Here is a 10892-nt window from a genome sequence, read left to right as displayed (position 1 = left end):
TTACGATTATAAGTTAAATGGATAGATTTTTAAAATCAATGAAAAAATAAAAATAAAATAATTATGGTAATTTATGCATCTTATCTGACTATTAATTTCATAATCTGATATGTTAAAATCATTTGAATAATAATAGTTTAGAAGATTAGAGCAACAAAATATGATTTGGAAAAATCCTAATAACTGTTGGATAATACAGCAGAAATTTAAAGAAGTAAGATAAGGATAATTTCTAAAAAAATAAGAAAAAGATAATAAAAGAAAAAATTAACATTACCTGTTATAGTTTATTTGTATTATCGGGTGTAAGAGTATTTATATATTAATTTAGAATAAATATAAAAATAAAAAATGTGGTAAATAGGTGTTAGTTTGTTACAGTATAATATTAAAAATGTTGTGTAAAGGTGGAGTCTGGTTATGATTTATTTATTTATTTGATTTTGAGAAAGTGAAGGGAGAAAGAAATTAGAAGGAGAGGAGGGTATCTATGATGTATCTCACCAAAAGCGCGAGCGAGGCGTTTCTGAAGTGATCTCCTAAAAAACCTACCCTTTCTTTTGACCACTCTCTTAAGCCTCACTCTTAGGACGAGCTTTTTCGTTTTTGTTACCACGCTTTCGCTCACTACTCTCTCTCTTCTCTCTTCTCTTTCTCTCTCTCTCTCTTCCCAAATCGCTCTTTCCCTTCTTCTATCCATCGGTCTCAGATACACACACCACTGCCAAGAACCATCCACCGAATAATAACAACACAAAGGGAAAAAGGAAAACATAAAGAAACCCTAATTGCACACTCTTCAGGTGCCACACTCTCTCACCCACTAACCTCACTTTTTTTTTTCATCTTGTTCCTCGTACGGCCTGCCTTTGATTGCGTGCGATGATGACGTGGATCTGCTTGTTTCGTTGCAGGGGAAATTGAGGAGGAAAATTTCTATCTTTTCCTCTCCTTTTGTGTTTTTGTAATTTTTTTTCAAGAAACTTTGATTTTGAGGACTTAAGGGTTGGGATTTATGTCCTTCAATCAATCAAAGTCCGAGAAGAGCGACTCTGTGTACCGAAAATCCGGGCGATCCGCCAGCTTCAATCAACAGCGAGGCTCCTCCGGCGGTGCGTACGGTAGGGGCGGAGGCGGCGGTGGCGGCGCCGGGCCTTCTCCGTCGCTCTCCTCAAACCGGAGGTGAGTTTGGTAGGGTTTGTAATTTTGTGGGTTTGATTTTATTTTTCTTTGTTTTTTGAACTTTTGTGTGTTTTCATGAATAAAAGGTGTTGGGATTGTGATTTTTATTTAACCTTTTTTTTGTATTTCGTGTTGGGTTGGGTTGTTTTCAGTGTGAGGTGGTGTTGATTGAAACTGGGGTTGTTGCGCGGTGACCTAGGGTTATATGATTTGCTTGCGTTTTCTCTTTAACCCTTATAAGTGGCGTGCTTTTGTTCTTTATTTTGTTTCTGTTCTGTTATTGATTTATTGTTGCCTGTGTTAGTTTTAACAAGAAGTCTAATAACAATGCACAAGGTGGCCAATCTAGGGTAAACCCTGCAGTGGTGAATTCGGCTGAGTCTAATAGTACTTATGCAGCCCGGACCGTACCAAACGGTTCCCACGTACAGCCGCAGATTCATGGTAAGTTTAATATAAATATGTCTTTTCAAAATTGTTTCTTCGCTTAATTTGTTTTTGAGTGCGGTATTATGTTGTTGAGGGGAATTATATGCACATTCCAATTTGTAATGTAAGCGGATTTTATGTATTTATTTGAGCTCTTGATATTGTTTTTATGGACACCATTCACTTGTTATGTTTTATTATAGGAGTATCTGATGCGCCAGTTTCGAATGCAACTGCCAAGCCATTTGAATCGTCAGCTGTGCAAAGGAGCACCAGAGCTGTTCCAAAAGCTCCTACCTCTCAACCTCTCTCTATGAGTTCTGATCCAGCAGCTCCTACAACTCCTGCTAAGGGTATGTCGCCCTTGTAAATTTTTTGATGCTGTCCATTAAGTACCGAAAATTAAAAGAAGATTTATTCTCAATTGTAGTTTGGGGTCATAGTAAAGTGACATGTTTGAAATAACTTTTTATCCATTACATCTGATTTGTGAGAGTGATCTGAATGTTGTTGTATGCCCCAGCAGATGCATCTAAGGCATTTCCTTTCCAATTTGGATCCATCAGTCCTGGCTTTATGAATGGGATGGCTGTAAGTTTTATATCTAATAAATGCTTACTGTCCTCCTGGTGTAAACTTTTGTGCAGTATCAAAGCTCCTGTAGGCATAGGGGGTTAATCATGTTTTGCTATTACATGCAGATTCCTGCTCGCACAAGCTCAGCTCCTCCTAATATAGATGAGCAGAAGCGCGATCAGGTTTGCAGTTTATTCTCTGCTCACTTCCACCTCCTTGTTATATGTACAACAATATAGATGTAAATTTGCTGGCTAATACTTTAGAAGGAATGAGGGTGTAATTGATGGCACTGATGTCAACTCCTTCTGTCTTAGAAAGTTCATTAGGAATTCCTTTTTCAAAAATTAAAATCTGACAAGTGGGTGCACGCATCTATGTTTTAGTACTCAGTCTGCTCAAGTTGTCTTCTTCTCCTGTTTGCATACTAATTCAAGCATTTGTTTGGTGTATAATTTCATAACATGCAGGCTCGACATGATTCTTTTAGACCTGCATCCTCAGTGCCAACTCCTCCTGTTCCAAAGCAGCAGGCAGTGAAGAAGGAGGCAGGTGTTACTGACCAATCTAATACTGGGGAGACTCATACTGCGCCTAGGGCAAAAAAGGATACTCAAGTGTCACCGTTACCCCCAGCAAGCCAGGTGCAGAAGCCTTCTGTCATTCCTTTAACTGGAATTTCAATGCCAATGCCATACCACCAGTCACAGGCATCTGTACACTTTGGTGGTCCCAATCCACAGATTCAATCTCAAGGTATGTCATCAGCACCGCTTCAGATGCCATTGCCAATGCCTTTGCCAATTGGAAGTGCCACACAAGTGCAACAACCGGTTTTTGTTCCAAACCTTCAACCTCATCCCATCCATCCTCAGGGAATCATGCATCAGGGCCAAAGCATGGGTTTCACTCCTCAAATTGGCCCTCAGTTGTCCCATCAGTTAGGCAACATGGGTATTGGAATTAGCCCACAATATCCACCTCAGCAAGGAGGGAAGTTTGGTGGTCCTCGTAAAACTACTCCTGTCAAGATAACTCATCCTGAGACACATGAAGAGCTAAGACTTGATAAAAGAGCAGATGCATATTCAGATGGTGGGTCATCTGGTGTGAGGCCTCATTCTGGTATGGCTTCTCAATCTCAGCCTGCCCAGCAATTTGCAGCTTCTCATCCTATTAATTACTATTCATCGAGCTCATATAGTACCAATTCTCTCTTTTATCCAACTGCTAATAGCCAGATAACACCTAATTCCCAGCCACCCAGATTTAATTATGCTGTGAGCCATGGTCCGCAGAATGTTAGTTTTGTAAATTCATCATCTCATAGTTCCCTGCCTGTTAATAAAGCTGGCACTCCTATTACTGGAAATGCTGAACTACCCAATCCAGAGTTTTCCCGTGATGTGCATAATGCAATCTTATCTGCTCCATCAGGAGTAACCTCTGTGTCAATTAAGCCAAGTGGAGGATCTGGTGTTGCAGATTCGTTTGCCAATTCCAGTACCCAAAAGAGTGTGTCTCCTAGTTCTTCATCAACACCTGGTGATACTTTCTCTTCTGCACCACTAAAAGGGTCTGAAATAGCTGAAATATCTTCCCAGCAGTCTAAGTTATCCACTGATTCATCAATTTTGAGCTCATTTCCAAATCTATCTTCTGCAAGGCCTGCATCAGCTTCCTTGTTGCTTTCTACATCTGCTGCTAGTGAAGATTCTGTTTCAGTTATACCTAATAATGAAGGCATAAAGAAGGAATCTGTTAGTAGGTCAAATTCTTTGAAGGATAATCAGAAGAAAATACAGAAGAAAGGGCAATCACAGCATCTGGTACGTAAGTTAATATTTGTTAAAACATTTTTTTCCTCATTTGTTTTGATTTCCTTCAAGAGAGAACATTCCTTTACCTTTTTCTTTCTCACAAGGTTGCTGTGCAATCTCCTGGTGTGGTTAATGTGCCTTCCCAAACTGTTGATGGTGGTATCCCTGATGAAGTTTCTGAAACTGTGGGAACTAAAACAAACCATTCTGCAGTAATTCCCAGGGAAAATCTCTCAGCTGCAGCTTCAGACGTAGTATCAGCTACTAGTGGCAGCATGCCTTATGCTGTTGAAATGAAAACTAACGATTCTACACAAGTGTTAGCTCGTGCTTCAGCAGAAGGACATTTTATACGGGTGGATGATTTTAACAATCTTAAGAGTGCTGAGATAGAGGAACTGTTACAACAGGATAAACTATTGCAGCCAAATATTATGGAAGTGGTGGATAAAACAGAAAAGTTGTCTCTTGAAGGATGTAAACAAGATGTCAGTGTTGGTGGAACAGAATTAAAACAAACTAAGCAGGGTGATGTAAAGCTAAACACTGAGGATGTAGCCTTGAGGTCTGTGCAGCCCGGGCAGGATGGATCTACAAGTTCTAGTGCAGGATGTGAGGGGATGGCTGATGATACTGCTTTGGATGCAAAAGATGTTTCCTTGATCAGAAATGACGGTGTAATTAGTAATGAAGCTGTTTCTACAAATTCTGGCACATCTGATCAGCAGTCTGCTGATATTATAGAAACATCTTCAAAACATTTGAAGGATGGTTCGGACAGTACTGGCAGTGGTGCAGTGTCTCTTCCAGCATTAGGTACCAAGGACAAACTGGTTTCAGAGCCTAGTAAGGTGAAACCTACATCAAAGGGTAAGAAGAAAAGAAAAGAGATTCTTCTGAAGGCCGATGCTGCTGGGTCATCTGATCTTTATAATGCATACACGGGACCTGAGGAGAAGAAAGAATCTGTGATAAGTGCAGAAAAAACAGAAAGTGATTCTGCTTCTGGAAATTTAGAGCAGTTGCCTACTGATGCTGCACTGTCAGATGCTGTAGCAAACAAGCAATCTAAGCAGAGTAAAGCTGAACTTGAAGATTGGGAGGAAGCTGCTGACATGTCTACGCCAAAACTAGAAGTTTCAGATGAAACTGAACAGAGGGAAGGAAGTGCAGTTACCGGCAAAAAGTACTCCAGAGATTTCCTTTTGAAATTTTCAGAGCAATGCTCTGATCTTCCTGAAGGGTTTGAAATCACAGCAGACATAGCTGAGGTTTTGATTAATCCTAATTTTAGTTCTCATGTAATTGAACGTGATTCACCTTCTACTGGAAGAATTATTGATAGGTCAGGCAGCATGTCTCGTCGTGGTAGTGGTATTATTGAGGACGACAAATGGAATAAAGTTTCCAATGCATATCATTCTGGTATGCGTTTGGATGGTGTTGGTGGTAATGCAGGATTTCGTCCTGGCCAAGGAGGTAATTTTGGTGTTTTAAGGAATCCACGAACACAGACACCTGTGCAATATGCTGGAGGAATTCTTTCTGGTCCAATGCAATCCATGGTAAATCAGGGAGGAATGCAAAGAAATAGCCCTGATGGAGAAAGGTGGCAGCGTGCTACAAACTTCCAGCATAGGGGTTTAATTCCATCTCCTCAAACTCCTTTACAGATGATGCACAAAGCTGAGAGGAAGTATGAGGTGGGTAAAGTGACCGATGAGGAAGAGGCGAAGCAGAGGCAGTTGAAGGGCATATTAAACAAATTAACTCCTCAGAATTTTGAGAAGCTTTTTGATCAGGTTAGAGCAGTTAATATTGACAATGTAGTTACTCTCAATGGTGTCATCTCACAAATCTTTGAGAAGGCCTTGATGGAGCCTACCTTCTGTGAAATGTATGCCAATTTCTGTTTTCATCTGGCTGCTGCATTGCCTGATCTCAGTCAAGACAATGAAAAGATAACTTTTAAGAGATTATTATTAAACAAGTGCCAGGAAGAATTTGAAAGGGGTGAAAGAGAGCAAGAAGAAGCTAATAAGGCTGATGAAGGTGAGGTCAAGCTGTCTAAAGAGGAAAGAGAAGACAAACGAACCAAGGCAAGGAGACGGATGTTGGGAAATATCAGATTGATTGGAGAACTATATAAGAAGAAAATGTTGACAGAGAGGATTATGCATGAATGCATCAAGAAGTTATTGGGTCAGTATCAGGATCCAGATGAAGAAGATATTGAAGCTTTGTGCAAGCTGATGAGTACTATTGGGGAGATGATTGATCATCCCAAAGCCAAAGAACATATGGATGCATATTTTGAAATGATGAGATCATTGTCAAACAACATGAATTTATCTTCTAGGGTGAGGTTCATGCTGAAGGATGTAATTGATTTGAGAAGGAATAAATGGCAACAAAGAAGAAAAGTTGAAGGTCCAAAGAAGATTGAGGAGGTGCACAGAGATGCTTCACAAGAGAGGATGGCCCAAGCTGGTAGATTGGGTCGTGGTCCAGGCAACAATCCATCTAGAAGGATGCCTATGGATTTTGGTCCAAGAGGGTCATCTATGTTATCTCCTAATGCTCAGATGGGTGGAGTGCGTGGATTGCCTAATCAAGTTCGTGGATATGGTTCCCAGGATGCTCGTAGTGAGGAAAGGCAAACTTACGAGACTAGGACATTGTCAGTTCCCTTACCTCAAAGACCTTTAGGTGATGAATCAATAACCTTGGGACCAATGGGTGGTCTTGCCAGAGGAATGTCCATTAGAGGTCCACCTGCAGTTTCAAGTTCAACTGGTCTTAATGGTTATAATAATTTGTCTGAGCGCACTTCATACAGCTCTAGGGATGATCCTGCATCAAGATATGCTCCAGATAGATTTTCTGGTTCTACTTATGATCAATCTAGTGTTCAAGACCATAATGTGAATTATGCGAACAGGGACTTTAGAAATGCAAATAAGATTATTGAAAAACCTGTTGTAACTTCACCACCTGCCAGAACACAAGGGACAGCAGTCTCCCAAAATATTACCCAAGATCGGTTACAGGACATGTCCATGTTAGCAATCAGAGAATACTACAGGTACTGTTTTCTCTTTATGGTGTCTTTAATCCATTTGTTTCAGCCTGTTAGGCCAATTGTGCTTTTTCTTTGAGAAACACAAGTTACAATTTAGTATTTATTAGTTTTTAATTATAACCCCCATATAAGAAATTTGGTTGGTTCTCACTTAAAAGCACCCTGTTTCACTTTTAAGACAGAATATTCCCCTTGGGTGAAGGATTTTATTTGTTTGGTTAGTATTGTGTCTTGTATTGTTTTGTGTCAGTAAATGTATTGCTTTCAAAGGATACTGAAAAACTGTATTGTGATATTGATATTATTTGTACATTTTTGAACAATGTTATTTATGGCAAGTTCACTGTACAGGCTACTGTGGGTTCTAGCATTAGTAATTGTGAAGATAAAATGTTTATGCATTTGATGTATACATCAATTTTTAATAATGACTTTATGTTCTATTTTTTTCTCATTTTTTGACCTGATTATTTTTTTAATTCTATAATTTGATAGAATAATGCCATGTGAAGATCTTAACATCCTTTACTTTTGTATGCACGTGGTGGTGCAAAGTGATGACCAAACAATGGGGTTTAGTTTTCACTCCTAAATTATGGCTTTTTTTTTAGTTTTTTGAACCCTGACTTTTACAGTTGTGATTGTAATTTTTTATGGTTGTGGACTTGCAGTATGTTAAATGGATTCTGTTTGCCGTATTAGGAAAATGTTCTGACTATTTGATTTGATCACTGTTTGGTCTATAATTATGGCAAGTTCACTGTACAGGCTACTGTGGGTTCTAGCATTAGTAATTGTGAAGAAAAAATGTTTATGCATTTGATGTATACATCAATTTTTAATAGTTGACTTTATGTTCTATTTTTTTCTCATATTTTGACCTGGTTATTTTTTTAATTCTATAATTTCATAGAATAATGCCATGTGAAGATCTTAACTTCCTTTCTTTACTTTTGTATGCACGTGGTGGTGCAAAGTGATGACCAAACAATGGGGTTTAGTTTTCACTTTAAATTATGTTTTTTTGTTTTAGTTTTTTGAACCCTGATTGTAATTTTTTATGGTTGTGGACTTGCAGTATGTTAAATGGATTCTGTTTGCCGTATTAGCAAAATGTTCTGACTATTTGATTTCATCACTGTTTGGTCTATAATTATTTTTTCCAACTGTGTAATTTATAAAAAAAAGGGCATGTGAAGATCTTAACATCCCTTCATCACTTTATTCACATGGGGCAAAGTGATGACCATACCATGGGGTTGAATTTTGTTTCTCCCTGCTTTTATTTGATTGTATCACTGTTTGGTCTATAATTACTTTTTCCAACTGTGTAATTTATAAAAAAATGGCATGTGAAGATCTTAACATCCCTTCATCACTTTATCCACATCGGGCAAAGTGATGACCATACAATAGGGGGTTTAATTTTGTTTCTCCCTGCTTTTATTTCTATTCCTGTGCGGATTCAAACTGTATTTGTTGCTACTGCTACTATCACTTTAAAATTCTTTTTTGCTGCAACATCAGGTTAATGTTGAAACTGTTTCAAGATATAGATTCACCCGTTAAGCTTGTGATCGTAGTAATTAGAAACTTATGATTCACAATTCTAATCCTCGTGAGATGTTGTATCAAATGACTTCTGCATAGTAAGTTACATGAATGGATTTGTGCAATTTATATCCCTGACACAAATCACACCATTTAATCATTGTCATTTTTTTTCCTTGTGAAAAAAATGGAAAAGTTAGATAAAGTTTAAATTCTTAAACTAAAAGATATTTAAGCAACATTTAAGTTATTCTAATTGATTATTCCACTTAACTCATTCAATGCACGTACTATATTATGCTATTTCGTTGTTTTGTTCCATGTGTAAAAAATAACGTCTTAACTAACTTAGATGTAACTAATTAGTATGTTTTTATAAGACTTGTGGTTTAGCTGTTGTATTTATTTCTAGGACATTTAACACCACAATATATATCATCTATATGATATGATATATTGGAAGTAATTTTTCATTGTCGTTTGAATTTTACGTTTCAATACAAATTATATTTCATGATTAAAAATTAGCTTAATGATTAACTATTGAATCTTCATTTAAATAAGCTTTTTTAAGCATTTTGTCAAGGGATCTTGATTTCTAATATTTGTAGTGTTATAGTGAAGATATATTTTCTAGTTATTTTGTCTTGCTTCGTATTCTTCTAACTGTTTGGTTATTCAATCCAGTGCCAGAGATTTGAGTGAAGTTGTTCTATGTATCAAAGATCTGAACTCTCCAAGCTTTCATGCTTCCATGGTTTCTCTCTGGGTCACAGACTCCTTTGAGAGGAAGGACACAGAGAGAGATCTTTTGGCCCAGCTGCTTGTCAAGCTTGTGAAATCTCAGGATGGACCCTTGGGTCAAGCCCAGCTCATCAAAGGGTGAGATGTTTTTGATAGTATGATGACTAATTGTAAGAATCTATCGTTCTGTAAATAAAATGAATTGTTACTCATTAACATTTTGTGTTGGCTAGGTTTGAATCTGTTCTTAGTACTTTGGAAGATGCGGTTAATGATGCCCCCAAAGCAGCAGAGTTTCTTGGCCGTGTTTTTGCCAAAGCTATAACAGAGCATGTAGTCTCTTTGAACGAGATTGGACAGTTAATACATGAGGGTGGAGAGGAACCGGGAAGCCTATTAAAAGTTGGGCTTGCAGCTGATGTTCTCGGAAGCACCTTGGAGGTAATAAAAATGGAGGAGGGAGATGCTGTTTTGAGTGAGATCTGTGCGAGCTCCAACTTGCGGTTGGAGACCTTCCGGCCGCCGGAACCTCGCACATCAAGGAAGTTAGAGAAATTTATTTAGGGGATAGAGGAAAATATTTATTTATGTCTAGTGCTAATAGGATACTCAAATTTTCAGAAATGGTTCTCCATGGAGGTGGGTGGGGAGATTTTATGTTCGGATTTCTGTCTAAATATTATTTTTCTGCCATATCTTCACTGCAATTATAAAATGCTTCAGTTAAGCGTCTGGAAATTTTAGTCATGAGTTGAGGGGTTTGGTTTAGTTTTGTATCACTCAACTGTCCATGAAAATATACTGCCATATTGATCTGCATCACGTGCATCTGTATAGGTAGACTCCTAGTTTAGTAAAACTGTGATGTAAATGGGACATCTGATAAAGTATAACGCCACATGCTTAATTGCTTTCAAATATTAACTCGCCATTTTTCCTATTCTAGTTTCGGTATTGCTCTGTTAACCAAGTTGAAAATTACAAACATAGGATTCGAGACTTTTAGAGCATGCCGAAAGATTTTGCATTCAAATTTAATGGTGTAATGTAAGTCATGCGTGTTATTTTGAAACTAATGTTTACTTAAATTCACCAAACTTTTATGAATCTGTTGTAGTTGCAGTTTGCACATGCATTTTCTCGTATTATTTTTATTTAGGCAAAATCTTCCGTAACATTTATGTATGTTTTGTTATAAGTTATTTTGACTCTAGCATTTTCAAGTGAAATTTAAATTTTAAATTTTTTATTACATATTATCTTCCGTCTCTCAGCCACTTGAAATGCTTTTTCCTAATTTCGTCTATTTTTCTATTAAATAATTCTTAGATATTTAATTTATTAAATTTTATTTATTGTGAGATTTTAATTTTAATTTTTTAAAATTGTTTATTTTAGAAAATGTTAATTGTTTTTAATTTCATTTACATGAAATAGAAGAAAGTTTCTGAATTAATAAACAGTATAAGATTTGTGTAGAAAAATTTCTCCATAAACAAAATTAGAAT

General features: G+C 37.3%; 1 protein-coding gene across 4 annotated transcripts; it reads left to right on the top strand.

Moving 5' to 3' along the window:
• Window positions 1–420: 420 nt before the first annotated feature.
• Window positions 421–10203, top strand: LOC137825993 (eukaryotic translation initiation factor 4G). 4 transcript variants are annotated; one of them, XM_068631824.2, is made up of 10 exons: window positions 421–803; window positions 915–1182; window positions 1487–1626; window positions 1815–1964; window positions 2138–2202; window positions 2313–2369; window positions 2658–4016; window positions 4112–7092; window positions 9328–9522; window positions 9618–10203. In XM_068631824.2, the coding sequence occupies exons 2-10, from the start codon at window positions 1016–1018 to the stop codon at window positions 9946–9948; spliced, it is 5445 nt and encodes a 1814-aa protein (XP_068487925.1). In that variant the 5' UTR covers window positions 421–803; window positions 915–1015; the 3' UTR covers window positions 9949–10203. The 4 variants fall into 4 exon arrangements, with proteins under 4 accessions (XP_068487925.1, XP_068487924.1, XP_068487927.1 ...); XM_068631823.2 differs by having other exon boundaries at window positions 2135–2202; XM_068631826.2 differs by having other exon boundaries at window positions 498–803; window positions 1519–1626.
• Window positions 10204–10892: the final 689 nt, after the last annotated feature.

The sequence above is a fragment of the Phaseolus vulgaris genome, chromosome 8, assembly GCF_051622355.1.
Source record: "Phaseolus vulgaris cultivar YP4 chromosome 8, ASM5162235v1, whole genome shotgun sequence".
Classification (NCBI taxonomy): Eukaryota; Viridiplantae; Streptophyta; class Magnoliopsida; order Fabales; family Fabaceae; genus Phaseolus; species Phaseolus vulgaris.
Note: the sequence above shows the minus strand (reverse complement) of the source record. Positions and strands in the feature narration are given on the sequence as shown.

Coding starts and splice junctions, on each gene's coding strand:
- LOC137825993 (XM_068631823.2), top strand. CDS start 1,016: ATGTCCTTCAATCAATCAAAGTCCGAGAAGAGCGACTCTGTGTACCGA. Junction 1,183..1,486: donor TCGCTCTCCTCAAACCGGAG/GTGAGTTTGGTA, acceptor TGCCTGTGTTAG/TTTTAACAAGAAGTCTAATA. Junction 9,523..9,617: donor CAAGCCCAGCTCATCAAAGG/GTGAGATGTTTT, acceptor TGTGTTGGCTAG/GTTTGAATCTGTTCTTAGTA.